The sequence below is a fragment of the Lontra canadensis genome, unplaced genomic scaffold (genome assembly GCF_010015895.1).
Source record: "Lontra canadensis isolate GAN:19392208 unplaced genomic scaffold, GSC_riverotter_1.0 scaffold133, whole genome shotgun sequence".
In the NCBI taxonomy this organism is placed as follows: domain Eukaryota; kingdom Metazoa; phylum Chordata; class Mammalia; order Carnivora; family Mustelidae; genus Lontra; species Lontra canadensis.
Genome location: NW_022631127.1, coordinates 1,985,214 through 2,004,504, shown reverse-complemented (window position 1 = coordinate 2,004,504; position 19,291 = coordinate 1,985,214). Strand labels below are relative to the sequence as shown.

Sequence of the window (19,291 nt, the reverse complement as noted above, 5' to 3'; positions counted from 1 at the left end):
TCTTCTCAGATCAGTGTCCTTCCATGCAAGTGACCCCCCGCTGCCTTTTGGGCGCTAGGAAGTTTCCAGGGGAATGGATGACTAGATGGCTCTGGAGTGCCCTCCTCCGTCGCTGCACCTCAGGCAGGTGGCGGCAGCTCCTGAAGTCGCGAGGTGCGAGGCCAGGACCTCCAGGCGGTCGCGGCCGCGGCCCCGCCCCTATAGGCCTCCGCAGTGCTGATTGGCCGGCCGGGCGCCCGGGGCCAAGAAGAGGGGCGGCCGCCCGCGCGCCCGCCTCGTCTTCGCGGGGGCGCGCCCGTGGCACGCGGCTGGGCGGGGCCAGGGGTGAGTGACGGCCACACGGACCAATGGGGCGGGCGCGCGCCGCCGCCACCGCCCGCGCGGCCCCTGACGCCGGCCGAGGAGCCGCGCCGCTGCGGCTGCGGGCGGCGACGGCTGCACCATGGGTTGGCTGCTGCGGGCCGCCCGGCTGCCGCCGCTGCTGCCGCCGTTGCTGCTGCTGCTGGCCGGGGGTGAGTGCGCGCTGCGCGGGCGGGCGGCCGCGGGGCCGGGGCCGGCGGGTGCCGGCTGTGACGGCGGGCCGTGGTGCTGGACAGCTCCCGGGCCGCCAACAAAGGGGCCGGCGCGCGAGGCGCGGGAGCGCGGGGCTCGGCTGGGCTGCTGCGCCGTCCGCGACACGCGCGCTGCCAGGGCGGGGGGCGTGGGGCCATGGCGTGTGCCTCGTGTGAAAGCGGCTCCCCGGTGCGGGGGCGTACGTGTGCGCGCGCACACACACATACACACACACACACGCAGGGGAGGCGCGGGAGTGTGGCGGCGGGCGCGCCTGCACGCGCTCCCTGGGGGCTCTGTTCGGGGGGCGTTTGGGGAGGGCGGGAGCACAAGCGAGAGGAGGACGGACCTTGGCTGCCAGCCCCGCGACAGCCACTCAGGGATGAGGAGGCGGCATTTACAGGTCCCGTGGGGTCACTACAGTGAGCGTGGGCGCCAGTGTCTTGCGGCTCCGAGGGGGAAAGTGCCAAAGAGCCGTACACACAGCTGCTGCGACAATGAGGGGTGTGTGTTTACGCGCGTGTGGTGCTACCGGACAGGAGGAGGGGTGTGTCATTGCGAATGGGTGTCTAGACTGTGCTGGGCAACTTTATTAGGAGCTGACAAAGAAGAGGTAGGACAGCACCCAGGTCTCTGCTTGTGACAGTGACACTGCTGGATAGCTCCTGCGCAGCTGCCACGCAGGGATGGGTGTGAGAGACACTCTGAGATGTGGTTTTAGTTCAGCAGTGCCAAGGGCAGTGTGTGGGTGATGACAGGCTGGGTGTGGGGGGCAGGTGTGAAATAGATGTGCCTGTGACAGAGCCTGCTGAAAGCTTCCCAGGGGGATACATGGGATTCAGGTGTTTGCTGGCTGGTGGTCACAAGGTATGTAGCAGCCTCCCAGACAGGCCACCACCACTGAATGCGGGTGGGTAGAAGTGCTGTCTGCAGGAGTGGGTCAAATAAGGACATGACTGAACAGCTTCTCCATGTGCCGGACACAGCAGAAAGGGGACGGTATGCAACGGGTGCATATTAAGGGGCGATTGCTAATTGGTGTTGGTAGAGAGACACACCAGAATGAGTGTGTGCACGCATGTGTGTGTATAGTGTACGTGTTCACTCATCAGATGGCCTTGAGTGATTCCACTTCTGATGGACATGCAGGAGTATAACGTGTGTTTGTGTATGTGGGAGTTGACCTGGGACACTGGCTACTTAGTCACCTCCTGTGAGGTTAACCCCCAAAGACACAGGCACAGGTGTGCATCTGTGTGATGAAGGAGAGGACTTTGAAGGGTCTCTGCCCGAGAGGAGAGAGCAGTCTTTGCTTAACGGTGGCAGTGAGGTGGGCCACTGCCATGTGCCCATAGTGACAGAATCCCAGGGAAAATGACTGGACAGGGAAAGGGATCTCTTGCACCTGAGCTTTTCCTGGGAAGGCTCAGTTCAGCAAGGGGTACTTTTTCTCCACCATCAGTCCAGGGATGGGTAAGAACCTAAGTGTGTGCACAGAAGTATGTCCATTGGCGTTTGTCTCATGTGTTCACACACACCTATGTCTATGTTTGCATAGCTTGAATCGTCTCTGGAAGAGGTGAGATTCAACAAATAAATTAAATATTGATTAGTCTGCTCTTTCTTTGTGCAACAGCCATACCAGAACTGGCAAGCAGCATATGTCGGGACCCATGTCCAGCTGTGGCTAGGCATGGATGACTGTGGGCAGCTTTACTCCTTCTGTGTTCCCTCCCAACTCCTCCCTCCCTTACACACTTTGTGGTATACGTTATTACTTCCCTCTTGGTGACACGTATGTGTCTGGTAGTATGTCTCTTTCTTATACACCTTTCTGTAGAAACCTTTCCAGAGTGCTTGGGCATTGCTTCTCAGATTATCCAGACATGCACACTAGTGTGAGTGTGTACGTGGTAGGGTGATTGTGCTAGACAATTTCTGTTGTAGCTGACACTTACGGGTGTGGAGGCTGTGTGGCAGATGCTGCCGGGCAGCCCCCGTATTGGTGTCTGGCAAGGGCTTAGGGAGAGCTGTACTTCAAAGCTGCTGATGAGGAGAAGGGTGGGGGTGTAGTGGATGGTGGAAATCAGAAAGGGATGTTTGGAACAGGAGCAGATTGCAGGGGAGATAAAACATGCGGATTACTAAGGCCTCGTTTTTTTCACCCCCTGAGATATAAGCCTGCTTCCTCTACCTCTTTTTCCGAGTTTGGGTCAGATTTTCAATTCTTTGAGGCTGGTCACCAAATCCTTTTCATGTACCTTCTTTTTCTCTCCCTCTTTCTGTTGGGAGTGATGAAATATCAGAAAATTATAGATGCTAGAGGAGAACAAAAGAAAATCAGGGGCGCCTGGGTGGCACAGCTGGTTAAGTGTCCACCTTTTGGTATCGGCTCAGGTTATGATTCTGTGACATCAAGCCCTGTGTCGGGCTCCACGTTCAGCATGGCGTCTGCTTGAGATTTTCTCTCCCTCTCCTGCTACCCCCCTCCCCATGTGCTTGTGTGCCCTCTCTCTCAAGATAAGTAAGTCTTTAAAGATTTTATTTATTTATTTGACTGACAGAGATCACAAGTAAGCAGAGAGGCAGGCAGAGAGAGAGGGGGAAGCAGGCTCCCTGCTGAGCAGAGAGCCCAATGCGGGGCTCGATCCCAGGACCCTGGGATCATAACCTGAGCTGAAGGCAGAGGCTTTAACCCACTAAGCCACCCAGGCACCCCAAAGATAAGTAAGTCTTTAAAAGGAAAAAAGAATTAGTCACAAAGAGTATAAATCTGAAATTTTAAATCGGATGGAGTCTCAGTTAAGGCAGATTAATTATTAAGTGTAAAAGCAATTATATGCAGAATGCTTAGGGCTCAGCTACTATTTTGGTGGGCAAGTTGGAAAATAAGCAAGCTCTTACAATTACTAAATAATTATCCATTGCTAAGGTTTTTGAAAATATCAAGGTCTATATAAAGAATAAATAACCATCACAGGGAAAAAGAAGTTCAAGAAAATGGAACTGTTTACTGGAGAAGAGTGCGGACCCAGATTCCTTTTTTCACAATAGGTTTTCGGCAAGATTATCAAAATTTCTGTTCATTCATATCAGAAGCTTGGGAAAGGAAGAGAAGGAGGGAGGAGGAGGTGGAAGGAGACGGTGGTGTCTCTGCCTGACAGGTGGAGGAGAGAGTTTCAGAGAATGGAGAAACTCACCTTGTTGTGGAAATGGTAGGGAGTGGTCCCAGGGAATTCCACAGACTGCAGTCCTCTGAACAGGGAGCTTCACTGACTACACAGTATTTGATTTCCAGAAGCAGGAAATCAACAGGACTGCTGGTCAGACTTTCTTTGAGAGGGCTGATACAGTTTCCTCAAGATCCATGCCACTGTGGAGAGAAGGCCCAAGGCCTAGAAGTGAGTGACTAATCTCCCACCAGGCCCCAGTTCAGCTCCGAGAGAGGCAACACTCAGGTTTTGAAGAGGCAATGCAAGTTTGAGCCTCCAGAGGCTAAAATCCCAAGAATTCCTAAATAAAACTAGTTTGTACTTTTCTAAAGAGGCTGACATAATGTCTTTCCCAATGTACCCACTAGAGGCTGGTTCATGTAGATAAAGATTTTCACCCAATGGCTTTTTCAAAGATTGGCTGCTCAGGTGACCTGGAGATCTGTAAAATGTTTATTTAATTATTACAAACATTTCTTGTCAATTGACTTTTTTTCTCTGTGGACTGCGTGAGTTTTTTTCAGGTAAGTTTATTGCATTTGGCTCCCCCAGTCTTGGGGGTACCACTTCTACAGTTGTATCTGCTGGTATCACATTTAAAATTTAGACTACACTTTTCAAACCGTGGTCATTTTTGAGGGGAGAAAGCACTTCTATTAACTGGCTGTGTGCTTGTGACCTTACGGTCCTGAGCTCTCCCTTATTTCGTCTGTGAAACAAGGGGGTTATTTATTCAAACACCTGTTGTGTTCCTGTCATATTTCAGAGTCTGTCAAGGCACTGGGCCGACCAAGTTGACTCAGACACGAGGCATACAGAGTGAGGGAAGGAGGCCATAGACGGCCAGCTCCAGTTTGAGAGAAAAGTGCAGTGATTGGTTCAGAAGGCTATGGTACTAGGCGTGGTGCTTAGCCTACACTGGGAATACCAGGGAGAGCTTCTCAGAAGCAGGGACTGGAAGCAGAAGCAGGAGCTGGGCGGGTGGGGGCAGGTGGCCCTAGGCATTACCTGTTTTTGGTTAAAGGTTTTGTGAAGCTTGCATGCTGTCCCACATTTCCACCCATTAGTCCTGGTTTTGTTTTGGTTTTTTTTTGTTTGTTTGTTTTTGAAGTCACATAGAATAACTCTGATCTCTATGACTCACATCAACCTTTTATTTTAATATATTTGAAGATACTGACCGTTGTCTCTCTTGCATGTTCTTTTTTCCTGACCAAGAACATCCCAGTTCTCTGTTCTTTATAAAGAATAATAATACTTAGATTTCTGGAATACAGTCTGCTCATTATGTCACGGTCTGCATGGAGCTGCCCTCATCTGAGGCCCCTGCCTTCCTGAGGGCTGTGGAATTTTTGCTTTACCAACGAGGAACCTGGGGCCCCTGGTGAAGTAGCTTACCCAGAGCAGCTCCCCCAGGGAAGCCAGAACCCAAACCTGCTTCCCTGGCCCAAGCTCTCTCTACTAGACCGTCCTCCTGTGTTTGAGATCAAGACCTGTTTATCCTCATCCACACACCTTTTAACTGTGTTAAGCCCCTTTTCCTTGGGGCTGTCCTTTCGGTCAGATGCTGTATTCACGGTACCGTGTTGCCCGACTGTGCACACATAGCTCACAGGGTCTCCACCATGCTCCGGGTGCCAAGCTTAGGGCTTATCACGACTGCAGAACGCAGTTGTGAAGCTTCTGATTCAGGCCATGCAGAGCATGGAGCATGCAGCACAAATAGTGTTAGCTCTCACTTTTTATTCTAAACATCATGAAAATTCTCCATGAACTATTCAGGCCGGGGCCCAGTGCGCAACAGGGGAGAGCAGGATATAACTCTTGATCGTATCACTGAACGTTAGTCTTGGAAAAGAGAACTTGGAGGTCATTTCAACCACCTTCCTTATTTTTAAGGATGAGGAGATGGACCCAGAGGCTTTAAGCAATTTTCCAGAAGACATAGAGCAAGTTAGTAATATTTGTGTGTTTAAGCTAGTACTTAAGGTGTTAAGCTGGCCCATAGGGCCGTCTTCCTCTTCTCAGTGAATGGAAGTGAGAGACGGAAAAAAGATGCCTTTTAATTTATTGGGTTTTGTTCGTTGGTTTTATAAATTAGGAAAGAGGGATCCAAGATGCTAAACAAAGATGTTAGGACCAACGCTGGCTGAATCTGACTGCGGTCGCACCTAGTCTTTAGAGACTGTTCAGGAGATCGGATTGCTGACATCCGAATCTCATTCTTAGTGCACTTTTGGAAAGCGTTCAGCTTTGGACAGAAGCCTGGGGACCGGTGCGCACACGAGGTCCTTCAGAGCAGGGACTTGTGCTTCAGTGCCTCTGTGCCCGCTGCAGCCCAGCACAGCTGTAGTGAAGGTGAAGGTGGCCGCTGGTGGCCGTTTCTGAGTGAACAAGCACTCCCCCCGCCGCTGCCACCAAGCCGGTGCTGAGTCCGATGACGCCCTCCGGCCCACCTCCCCCGGGCTCGCCTTTGGTCCTGCCACCGGGAGGGCTGAACAGCTCGGCCTTTGTGGAGTGAGAACAGCGTCTCAGAATGCCCCGGCAGCCCCTGGGTGCCAGGAGTGTCTCCCCCCCGGTCCCCACAAGCACTCCTGTGTTCTTTGCTGTTGGAGACGCGTCCTAACTGCGTGCCAGTCTTGCCTTTCTGGCCTCTTCTAACCATCCGGCTTTCGTGTCTGCGCAGGAACGTCCCCGGGCACGTGTGCAGCAGGGTCCGATGAGCCTGGCCCAGAGGGCCTCACCTCCACCTCCTTGCTGGACCTCCTGCCGCCCACGGGTCTGGAGCCGCTGGACTCGGAGGAGCCCAGTGAGGCCATGGGACTGGGAGCTGGCCTGGGAGCCCCCGGCTCGGGTTTCCCCAGCGAAGAGAGCGAAGAGTCGCGCATCCTGCAGCCGCCCCAGTACTTCTGGGAAGAGGAGGAGGCGCTGAACGGCTCCAGTCTGGATCTGGGACCCACTGCAGGTAGCTCCTCTCACCCCAGACCGGCAGCACCTCGCAGCTGGGAGGGAGGCTGGCTACGCAAAATGCCGGAGGACTGTTGCCTTGCTCAAATCCTATCTCTTGTCTCTCCCTGCCGGCTTTTACCGTGCCGCCAAAGCCAAGTCTCTGGGACCCTGGTGTCTTACTGGTCTCCGAGGCTCTTTTCTCTTTAACGTTTGCCGCTGTTGAGGGAGCCCGTGTTCTGCGCTCGTGTAACACCATATAACGCAACAGCCTGGGAGGGTGACTTTCCCCCCATGTAAACATGCAAAACCACTGCCCAGAGGGGTTGAGAGCATCCTTAAATTCGTCAGCTGCTCATCTGATCAGCCATGATCCAAGCCAGGGCGTCCCAAGATCTAGGGGTTCATCCCCTGCTGTGCTATGTTGTCCCTGGTGAAGGTTCCTGTACCCCTCCTGAGGTCTGACCCTGGATCAAGGCACCGCCTTTCAGTCGTGCCCCAGAGCTGGTTCGTGGGTTTCCAGAGCGTGGCTGATGAACCTATGTGGGCCAGCCACCTGGGGCCAGGACCCAAGCTGGAACGCATGCAGTTAGGAGCTGGATGCAGATGTGGCGGAGCACGTTGGCCATGCTCCTGGCTTCAGCAGCTGTGCACGTTCTTGGCCAGCAGGAGCCCGTTTGTAAATGCCAGACCGCCACATTGTGTGTGTGCTTGCCCATGCACATGGGGGCAGGCTGTTACAGAACGCAGTTTGAATTTTTCTCTTTAGCATATATAATATTTTGGGTTTATGTCCTCTAATTATGCAAATAATACTTGGAAGTTGTAGAAAATACAAAAGATGCAAAGAAGGAAACGAAAGTCACCCGTAACCTCACAACTAAAAGAGAATCACTAGTCATAGTTTGGGATACATCCTTGTAGTCCCTTTTATGGGCCAAATTGGGATCATAATATTTTCACTTAAAATATTTAATAAATGTATTTCCGCATAATTGAATACTCTTTTTAAACCTGATTGTTAGTGACTACATAGTATTTCATCATGTGGCTCATCACAGGTTTAAAACCAGCTCCCTATTGTTGAATATTTAGGTTGTTCCTAGTTTTAATGCTGCTAAAACTATCATCATATATTTTTACACTTCTCTGATTGTCTCCTCATGATACATTTCTAGAATAAAATTCTAGGTGTAAAGATGGATCAATCAGTGTCCTAGCCAGAAAAAGAAGATATGACCAAACTGAGATAACCCAGAGAGAGTTTATTTATAGAATAAGGAACTTAGAAAGGTATGGGTAGGGGATAGGCCAACCACAGAAGAGTCCAGAGTCCTGGGCAGCAGAGCCCTCAGTTTTCCTACACCCAAAGGGATGGAGGGAGAGATGGATGAAAGGAACCAGGAGGGACAGAGAGTGCTGGCAAGCAAGTGATCCTAGCAAGAGCTGTGACCCAGCAGGGGAGAAACCAGGGGAGGAAGTACCTGACCCCCTCTCCTCCCATCTTCTGCCAGGACCCCTGTCATTCTCTCTTCCCCTGCCTCTTTCGGGGAGTCTGGTTGGGAAGCAGGGACACTTGGCCTGTTGCGGTAACTCCCGGGGTCCATCTCCCAGGGCAGAGGACAGGGTAGAGAAGGGTAGAGAGAAGATCTGGAGGGGATGGAACATGTCTGGCACAAAGAATAGGAATCTTTCCACGGGCTTTTGTTAAAAATTTCCAAACCAGCCTCTAGGAAGGTCTTTCTAGTTTGCATACCCACCGGAGGTGGAATGAGTGGCAGGTTGTTGGGCCCTCCTCACCACTGCGTTTTGTCATTTAGAAATCTTGGTCAACTTGATAGGGAAATTATAATGGCTTTTGATTGCTAGTGAATGTTAACATGTATGTGTGTGTGTGTATGTATGTATGTATGTACGTATTCTGACCGCTTATGGTCCTCTCCAATTTGAGGCATAGTATAATGAAGATCAGGCTCTGGGGTCAGGCAGATCCCAAAGTTTCAGCACCCACACCTAACGGCTATGTGATTTTTGGCAAGGAGCAACCTGAGCCTGTTTTCCCATCCAGGAAGAAATAGTATCATAGGGTTGCGAGGTTTAAATGCAGTAATTCATTGAACGCTCCCAGTACAGCACTTGGTACTTATAAGTACTCTTTATTACGTATCCTTGCTTTTCCATTTTTTTCATTGGAGTTTTAATTATTTTTATCACCGTACCAATCCTCACATAAAAGAAATACATTCTCTGATGTGTATAGAAAACATTTTTCCAGTTTATCAATTACTTTTTTTATTATGGTAATTTTTGACATACATTAATTTTTTTACAAACTTCACAGTCTTTCTTTTGAAATGTGTTTATGTTTTTCTTTGCTTTATGTTTAGAAAATTCCTTTCCCTCCCTGAGATATATGTACCTTTATTTCCTTTATTTTTTTATCATTAAATTTTTACATTTAACTCTTTATTCTAGCAGTAATTTACTTTGGTATGTGGTATAAGATAGGGATTTAATTCATTTCCCCCATTAAGCTAGCCTGTTACCGCAGCAGAATAGGCTGATAAATCTATCCCCTTGTCATGGAAAAGAAGCACTAGACAATTAGATGTGCTTGGGTCTTTCTCTGGAAAGACCCTTGAGAATCTAGTCTAAGACAAGAGGGCCTTAGCCAAGAAAGCCACAGTGCTGAGCCTAGGACCTTCCTCAGGATCACAGTGGGATGGCCCTGAGGCTTTGCTGAACTCATTTTCTCTGCCTCTCACTTCCCTTTCCCTCCTTTTCTTCTCTCCTCCTCTCTCTTCTTCTCCCATTAGCCTCTCTGCGTCTCTTAATAGTGAAAATAGAAAGTCATCAAATACGTGTTCTGTCACTGGCACTTGACATCTATTCTCCTCCTTGTGCCGGTTTTGCAGTGTGGTCTGTCTCCTCTTCTCTGCTCTACACCCTGAACGACTGTGAGATGGGGACTCAGGTGCCCTGCACAAAGAATGGGTAAGAGCCCTGGAGGAGGGAGAGGAAGGAAAGCTGCTTTTCCCAGGCTTCCACATCTCTCACCTTCCCATGGGGCCCTTACCTTTCCTTGGGTCAGTCTCTTCTCTGTTACACCTCCAAGGCAATTTGTGAAAACGCAGTACCCACAGGATAAAAGTGAAACATCTTAGTACTGCAGAAAGTGTTCTTGATGCTCTTGGCCCAGCCCCTCGGCCTCATCTCCTTCCCTGCTCCTGCAAGCATCGGTTCACTAGCCTGTTATCACTGGTGATTGCGGGACTGAGGCACAGGGAAGCTAAGTGCTTTAACAAGGTCGCACTTGGTATGAGACAGAGCTGGATCAAGGATCAGTGTGTTCTCAGGCCTGTTCCCTGAGCCTGTGGTGCCCTTCCTCCTGTCCTGTCTGCCTGGAGCGCTCTTCTCCATCCCAGCTGCCAGGCAGACTTGTCATCATCCTGCAGCACCTAGCTCAGAAGACACAGCTTCTGAGAGGCCTTTGGATCTCTACCAAGCGGGCAGGACTGCACGTGGTTGTGCGCATGGTGCCCTGTCCAGGGGCGCCTTGCCGAGCAGGGGAGCTGGGGCTCGAGTCCAGCCTGCGTGCTACTCAGGCAGTCAGGCCGAATGGAAGGAGTGCCTTCTTCTAAGTCATCTGCCCGGAGGGGCATCTCCGTGAGCTTAGCAGTGGCCCTGACGTGAAGCTAGTCATTTCTGCTTCTGCGTCCTCATGGTACCTTGATAATACGGTGTGAGGTCATCCCAGAGACAGAGCGTGTTCCAGGTGTGAGGCTTATTTGAGGGGGGTGGAAGCCCAGAGAGGACAGTACGTGCCAGCCCCCTCTGCCTGCTTTTGCTCCTGAGCCTAAAAGTCAGAGGCTTCCATCTAGGGTTCTCTGGAAGGAAAGAGGGCATCGCCTCTTTGGGTTTGCCCCTCAGGTTAGAGGAGAACCAAGGAAACTTCAAAGGGCCTGCCCAGAGGAAGAGTGTGTCCAGAGGTCAGAGTGACCATGCAAAGTGCTGTCCTAACATCCCACAGGGACATGGTACATCCATGTCCAAGAGCAACGACTGCTGAAAGCCAGGCAGTAGATGGGCCTAATCTCAGACCCAAAACCCTTCTAGTAATTATGACATCAACCCATACATGAACACCGAGTGCACGCCAGGTGCCATGCTGGGTGTTTCTGTACACTATCTCATTTAATCTCAACAGAAACAAGTATATATTGTTACTCCCATTTGACCAGTGAACAAACTGAGGCTCCAGGAGTTTGCATAACAGCCCAGCTACCAAGTGTAAGAACCAGGAATCAAACCCAAGTTTCCAGACTCCATAGTCTTGGCTCTATTAGGTTGCTTCTCAGCTCAATAATTTATTAGAGACTAGCAGTAATGTCTGGTATTTTACATAGTAAATATTACTGTTTTTTTCCTTAGAATGTTCTCTGTGATTAGCTCATTTGAACTTCACAACTCTATGCACTCTGTAGGGTCCACAGGCAGGAGTTGTCACTGCTTCACAGATGCTGAAACCCAGGCCCAGAGAGACTAAGAGCTTTGCCCAAGGCTGCATAGCTTGTGTATAGCAGAGCTGAGTCTGGAATCAGTGGCTCCTGAGCGCCTGGGCCTAGTGACCCACTGTGGGAGCACAGAGATAGCGTGTGTTAGAAAGGAAACCAGCGTGCTTTGTTGTCACGAGTACTTTGCTATACTTTTCATTGCTAGTTTGCTGGACCTAGAAGAGCCAGAGCTAGAGCCTTCCTTCACAGTGAAGATCCTGAGGTCCCACAGCAAAAACAGGCACTGGTCTTTCTGCTCAACTGATGACGAGGGATGTGACCTTGAGCGCATGTTCCTTGTCTGATCTTGGCTTCAATCTCTCCTCTGTAAGTGAGGAATGGTAGACTGAAGCCTTCTCCAGCTTTAAAACATTATGGTTTTCTGACATTCCAGGTGAGAAGAGTGATCTCAGCAAAGTAGGGGCAAATAAGTAGAACGTAGATCGGCCCTCCACCAACTAGCATCAAGCCAACTTAAGACCTGATCAAGTAATTCAGACAAGATTGTTAATGATTAAGAACACTTTCCCGGGTTCCACTCATCCCAAGGCTGTCTCTCCTGTCACCCTCCACCCTTTCATTCTCTGATATCCTTAATGAAATTCTCTGCATGTGATTTTAATTTTCCTAGTGAACAAGCTAATTAGTGTTCTACAAGAAAAGCGACAACTCTTCAGGGTCGGCAAGTTCTAGAAACCCAGCTCAAACATGCTGACAGCCCTGTGTGAAAAAGAGGGTGTTGATTGGCTCAGTGACTGCAGAAGCTAGGCAGGTGGGATCCAGGTATTGAAACGGAGCATAGGCAACTGTCTTCCTCCATCAGGCCTGCCTTCCCTGGCTGGCTTCATTCTCAGGCACATTGTCACTGTGCGGTGGCTCAGAGAGCCCTCCACTCCAGTCACTCCAGTGTCCTTTCTTTCACTCAGCAGCCGCAGCAGAGAGAAAACTCTGCTTCCCCAGCACTTCTGGAGAAGTCTCAGATGGAAACTCATTTGTCTTCCCTGCGTCATGAGCCTATCTATGACCCAATCCTGAGGCCAGAGGGACTGGGTTCTCTGGTCCGTACTAGCTCTTGAGCACCCCTCGAAGCCAGGGGGTCACGCCCCACACTCCTGTACCAAGAGGAGGGGAGTACATGCCAAATGATGGTTGGGCATAAAAGAACATTCATGAGTACTTATATTATTATATATTTCATTTTCACATCATTTTTTTAACCTTACAGCAGCCTGATGAAAACTGTAAAAGCAGGCATCATTAGGATCCCTGTTTTATAACTAAGGGAACCAGCTCAGAGAGGTTTACATGTGGCACTAAATCACACAGGTAACGGGCGGCAGAGTGAAATCTCAAATTTGATATTTCTGCTTTAAGATCTGCTACCCCTCCGTGTGAAATCATTGATTAGACCCCTTGAATTACTATTGCCTGTGAAGAATTTTGTAGAAAGCAGATCATCAAAGCCAGTCTGCTGGGACCTGGAAATGGCTCCTATGCGTTGATACCATACCTGCTGTTGAATGATTTGACCTTCTGGGTCACAGCGCACGCATCAGGCATGTTTGCTAAGAAGGCCAGCCGACAGAAACACTTACACCTAGATGCCCACAAGAAACTGTACTTTTGTTTTACACGAGTAATAAGTATTGTTATGTGAAAATCCGAAAATGCAGAAAAGAAGAAAGTAAAAACCACTCCTAATCTTATCAGCCAGAATTGGCGAATGTTAACATTTTGGCATGTATCTTTCTGGAAATTTTTCCTGCATGGGAAATACATAAAATACGCCTTTATAAAAAATGGAATTACAGTGCACAGGTTCTGCTGTTTCACTTCCCAGCGTCTCTCCAGGCCAGCTAAGGGAGCTGTCTGCCTTCACTGGTAAGGCAGGAGTAGTCTCCCAAGCCGGGCCCAGCCCCAGGCCCAGCCACCGCCCCTTCGAACGGTGGCCTGCTGCCTGAGTGCTGGGTGGTCCCCAGTCTTTTGTTCTGCAAACTGCGCTGTGATGGGAATCCTTGAAACCAAGTCCTTACCAGCATCCTCATTGTTTCCTTAAGGTGTATTTCAAGGAGTGAAATGACAGGTTCAGAATGTCTCTTCTTAAAGCTTTTCATATGTATTAAGCCCCCTACCCACAATGTGGCCTGATTTCCATTCCCATCAGTAGCAGATGGAGTGCCTGTTTCCTGCACTCATCCAATACTCGGTATTATCTTTAAATATATACGTATATTGTCAGGTTGGCACCCCCAAAACTGTATCATCATGTTTAATTTACATTTCTTTGATGACTACTGAGGTTGACCATTAAAAAGTTATTTTTAATTATACTGAAAGCTTCTCCCCTTGCGCCTCTTTTTTATGCCAGTCTGTTATGAATTTTGTGAGGATTTTTGTATCAACACTGAGTTGAATAACCGGCTTGAGTGTTGCACTCAGGGGGGCAATTTTCAGTGATTTGACATTAAGCAAAAGGGACATTTACGTGATCTTCCAAGGCCGCTGGCTTGGTGCCTGTCTTAATTTCACATCTTAAACAGGGGAGTCAGTTCATTAATATTTCAGTGGATGCCAGGGGTCATCCATGAGATTATGGCTACCCCGGAAGGCAGAAACAAAGTCCAGTGTGACCTTGATAAGCTGGAGAAAGAGACTTAACAAAACCAATGAAACACAGGAGGGAGAAAATGCAACACGATCTATTTAGGGAACAAAAGCCAGCCCCCAGAGTGAGATTAAAAGAAAAAGAAAAAGCCTGGAGAATCCAAGCTGTCCAAAGGTCTGGAGCTTCATCAGAGTGGCCTCCTGCTGCCTCCCAGCCACAAGATCACGTCCAATGGGGAGAGAGCAGCTTGGGTGCTGTGTTAAATTCAGACCATGCTGCCTGAGTCCGGAAACCTTACTTTCCAGCTCGCATAAGCTAGCTTCTCACCTGTGAATCTTGTTCGCTTTTCAGCAGTTCACTCAGCAAATATTTACTGTGTACCTAACTCTGCTGATTTTGTGACCACTGGAACAACTGTGTGGCGAATCCAGAGTCTCCACAAGAGATGAAGAATGACAGGGAGAGGGGGCTGAGAATGAGGGATAATCCCAGTTGTCAAGCCCCAGGCAAAGGAGGCTAAATTGGAACAACTGAGAAAATATGTAGGTTTTTATCCCGAGGGAGATGCTTCCCAGAAGCTTCCTCGTGTAAACAGACAAAACAGAAATGGGCTAAAGTTGTACAGGAACCACAGCAGTTGGGTTTAAGGAATTTGGGGAGAAAACAAAAGCCACCAACACAGAAATGCCTCTCTAAAGAGGTATATTCTCGAAGAGGGTGGCAGCCCATCTTACCTAGACTTAACCATCTCCTGTCCAGATGACCTCCCAGGTCCCTTCTTGAGCTAGAATCCTAGGTCCTTGAAGGTTGTAGGGTATCCAGTGGAGTCCCATTGTAGGAACACGTGCCCGTGGATTCACCTGCAGTGAGCTGGGGCATGTGGAGTGTGACAGCAGTGTGACTTTAAGAGATGGCCTGAGGGAGAAGAGCAGGCCTTCTGGGCCAGCTAATCTGAATGTATTATGTCAGTTCACCTCAGCCTCAAGGTCCCAGGGGGTGGTGGGCGGGCCTAGAAGCTGGTTAACCAGCATTCTAGCCCCTGGCTGTAGAACCTTGAAGCTGCGCCTTGAGCCCTTAAACTTGTCAACTAGTCTAGTGATCCAAGCCCAGCTTCCAAGAGATGGCCCATGGCTTGTGGTGCAGATGGAGGGGGAGAGAGGATGCTTCTCAGTCAGTTTGCTCCTCCCCCTGCGTCTGAAGCCGAGTCTGGGCATTGGCCTAACGGAGCAGGTGTGTCTGGAAAGACTGGCTAACCGCGCACAAGCCTGTGTTTTACAACTTTACAGCTGTGATAAGTGTAGTTTCACAATTTAGACCAAGTGTCCTCGCCTCTGTGAGCTTCACTTGTCCTTTGGAAGTCTGGTTTCCTTTGAGGGTGGGGGGGTGGTTTGGGAAGATGTCGTTTCCAATGTAAGCCACCAGGGGGTACTACAACTTCACAGAGCTGCCACCCCGCGTTCAGGGAGGGACGCTGTGGAGGCAAGGGGAAGAGGTTGGTGGAGGCCCCAGGCGTTCCTCTGCGGTCTCACCAATGGCGAGGTGAGACCTTGCGGTGTCCTTGCAGTGTAGCCACTTCTTGACCTCCCATGCTTTGAGGCCAAGCTGGAACTCCCTCTGGAGGGTCTGAGCTGTGAGGGACCCCTCACCTCTTTTTAGTGTCCCAACTGTCACTATCTTCCTGGGGCTTTGACCGGCTTTCCTGCTGTCTTGAACATGTCTCCTGGGCATTTCTGCTTGTACACATTTGTGTCCAGATGTGGGGTGTGCGGGGAGTGCCCTGCTGGTATGCCTTCGTCCCAGACAGGTTTCAGGGTGCGCGGGCCGCTGCCTGTCCTGACTCCAGATGCTGAAGTAGATGGGCTAGGAAGCAAAGTCTAGGGCACTAAGCAGAATAGGCTCTCGCCATGTGGAGTCATAGTTGTCGGTGATAGCCGTGGACAGGGCTCAGGACATACTGCTGTCACTGCACTGGGAGACCAGGGGCTGGGGCAGCCACCTGCCTTGCCAGGCTCTTTGTGCCTCCCCCACTGTGGAGCCATCCTTTCCCGTATCCCTCTCCTTTTCCTGTCCATTCCCCTGCTATCCTTCTCTTCCTCCATTGCCAGTTTACCCCATTATCCTTGTCTCCAAAATGACTGCCCCAGCTTCCTCTCCCAGGCCAGTGTCACAAGTCTCTGGAAGCCTGGTCTCCTTCCCTGGACACCAGAATGGGAAAAACACGTTCTTCCCCGTCCACCAAGACTGTTCGCCTCTCACAGCAACTGTGTTCCTTCCTCCTGGAGCTTTTGATAGCTCCTAGTTTGGGATGGCCTGCCCTGTCTCCCCTGCCACGTTTCACTTCTCTTCTGGTGGCCCTGGCATTTTCACTAGCCAGTAATTAAAGTGCTGTGCATGCTCTCTCTGTGTAATTCCTTATTTAAAATATAATTTCAAATTTACAGAAGATTTGCAAGAATAATTCCCACACACCCTTTACTCAGATTCCCGCACTGTCAATATTTTACCAAATATGTGTATGTGCTCATGAACATACAATTTTTTTCTGAACCATTTGACAGTAGCTTGCAGACACAGTGCCCCTTTACTTACACTGCATACTTCAGTGTCTGTTTCTTAAGAACAGAGACATTCTCTTACAGAATCACAGTACAGTGACCATCAGGAAATTGACACGGACACAATACTACAATACGATGACAAACTCTGTTCAAACTTGCCACTCCCCCCACCCCCAGTGTTTGCTGTAGCAAAAGAAAACAAAATTATTTTTTATAGTTCACTGTCCAGTCCAAAATCAGGTACTGTGTTTGTTGTCATGCCTCGTTAGTCACTTTTATTCTGGAAAATTCTCCAGTCTTTATTTGTCTTTCATGACCTCAACAGTTTTGAAGGAGATAGGCTAGTTATTTTGTAGACTACCCCTCAGTTTTGTCTTGTGTTTCCCCATGACCAGGGTCTACATTTTTGGCAGGAACTCACAGAAGTACTGTTGTATCTTTCTCAGTTAAGCAGACTATGGTTCTCTTCTTGGACTGAGCATGGCTTCTTTACTGGTCAGTCCACATTCATGTTTGGATCCCGTCCCACTCCCCACTCTTCTGGCATCCCCATTTTCGTCCCCCTTGGGTCTGTCCCCTGCCTGCTCATGTTCCACTTCCCACCACACCTCTGGCTCACAGTCTGCACCCCTACTGGGTCTCCCATTAATTTCTTATTTCTGTGTAAGAGACCTTTCTGATACTCAGGTCATATCTAGGCTTGTCAGGAAAGCATCGATCCTTCCCTGCCCTTCCCTCTTCCCTTGATTCACGTTGACTTATTTATCATGCAGGCTCTTATCCTGTCTGTCAGCCTGTGGAACAGACTTCCAAAATGGTGCCATTTTTCCCCTTACGATTTTACCATATAAGAATTTAATGATAATAAAAAGGAGGAGGAGATAGAGGAATACTTAAAATCAATCATGCATTTGCTGTGTAGTGTGGGCTGTGTCCAGGTTTTATCTCAGTGCCTCCTGACCACAGCCCTGGGTGCTAGGTACTGTTGTTATCTTACAGAGAAGAAAAACCAGACACGGGGAAGTCAAGCACATGTCCAAGGGCATACTGCTGATTAGGAGTGGGACCAAGATCACACAATAAGAGAAGAAGGAATAACTCTGGATGCTGGGAGGTGGTTTAAAAAAAAAAAAAAAAAAGTGGGAAAAAATCCTGCTGAGTCTGTGTTCAGGGTGTGGCGTTTACTGATTTGTCAAGTCTTGGGAAACCATAGAGCTGGAGAAGGCCAAGGCCTGGTGGCTGATGTAAATTTGGGAGTCTATAGCAGAGAGGCAATAGATAAAGTCTTTGGAATCTATGAACTCGCTGAGAAAAGATGAGTCAGGGCCTGGCTATCTGGGAGTGATCACACAGTAGGGAGCCTAATGAAGGAGCAGTCTGTGCCCTTAGAGGCTCTTTTCTCTCCCTAAAGGGGCAGGTTGTGGGTTCAGGAGGCAGAAGTTGGCAATCAAGGGTTCACCTGATACTTACTGTTAAGGGTTTTCCACGCACTTTGCCTCTAGACTAGACCATTTCTGCTACGGGTCTGGCTGTCCCCACCATTAGCCAGAGTGCCCCCTTCTTCCTATTAGTCAGCCAGTGCACACAGGGTGTCAAGTCTACCCTTGATTCGCTTTGATTTATCATTTTTCTTTTTTTTTTTTAAGATTTTATCTATTTATTTGACAGAGAGATAGAGAGCACAAGTAGACAGAGCGGCAGGTAGAGGGAGAGGGAGAAGCGGGGCTCGATCCCAGGACCCTTGGGATGATGACCTGAGCCAAAGGCAGCCGCTTAACTGACTGAGCCACCCACGTGCCCCTGGGATCATCTCTTGAACCTGTTCTTTCCTCATTCCAATGTCATCATCTGTGTTTATCTCTCCCAGAAAATTGCAGCAAGCCCGCAACTCTTTCTCTGCTTTCGTTTGTCCCCTCTGTCATCAAATTCTTGCACATGGCTGTCAGGGCAATATTCTAGCCCTAAAATCTCATGCCTGTAAGGGGTCGTATACGTCCATTTCCCCAGCATCCATGTGGTGTGCTATTATATCATCTTCCTGTCAAGTGGCCATCCTGTCCATTCCAATTATGTTTTTATGCACTGTATTTCAATTTTAAACAGATCTATTAAAAAGTGCTTACTTCTATTGAAGCAAAATACTTCTATTCTTTTATAAACTTGTTTTATGGGTGTAATTTCCTCGAGTCTCTCTAGAGATGTTAATAAGAAATGCTTCTAAGTTTTCTTTGTTTACTGGATTAACTCTTCTCTCAGAAGTGAGTTGCTTTGCTTTCTCTCCTTCATGCTTCTTCATGAGCCTGGCTTTCCCGTAATGTCCTATGAATCTTGATCATTCTTTGATATTTTTAAAGGTGATACTAGATTGTGCAGTATCAGAGGCTGGTGTGGGTCTCCACAGTATTCTGTGGTCTCTGTTCCAGAAGCATACCTCTCCCCTGAACACCATGGCTGCTTTGTGTAGGAAATAGGTAAGCTTCCCTACAGCGTGTATGTGGGGGCTGAGGAGAGGAAGATGTTAAGTTACCAATCACTTCTACTCAAAAAGAGTACACTTAACAAAAGTAGATTGGGTAGAATATTTTAATTATTCATTTAAATAAATATTCATTTATTTGTTTAAATGATATTTGATTATTCAGTTAAAGATTATAATTTAATATGTAATATTATATAATTATAATTTAATTATTATAATTATCACTAAGATCATTCAGCTTCAAAAAATTATACTTAATAGGGAATCAATTTTTCTTTTTGTAATAATTCTCAGAGCCATATGGATCCATGTTCTAATTTGAATGCTTGTTCTCTAGGCCCATTGCACAGCTTCCTTCCAGAGATTTATTTTTATGACTTCCTCTC

The 19,291-nt window shown here is 48.7% G+C and overlaps 1 protein-coding gene across 1 annotated transcript in view; it reads left to right on the top strand.

The window, feature by feature from the left end:
- The first annotated feature begins 395 nt into the window (after nt 1-395).
- Nucleotides 396-19,291, top strand: part of PODXL2 (podocalyxin like 2) — a 35,557-nt gene continuing 16,661 nt past the window's right edge. The window contains exons 1-2 of the mRNA XM_032842835.1: nt 396-512; nt 6,451-6,729. Coding sequence (XP_032698726.1) covers nt 443-512; nt 6,451-6,729 — 349 coding nt within the window. The 5' untranslated portion in view covers nt 396-442. The remainder of the gene's footprint in view (nt 513-6,450; nt 6,730-19,291) is intronic.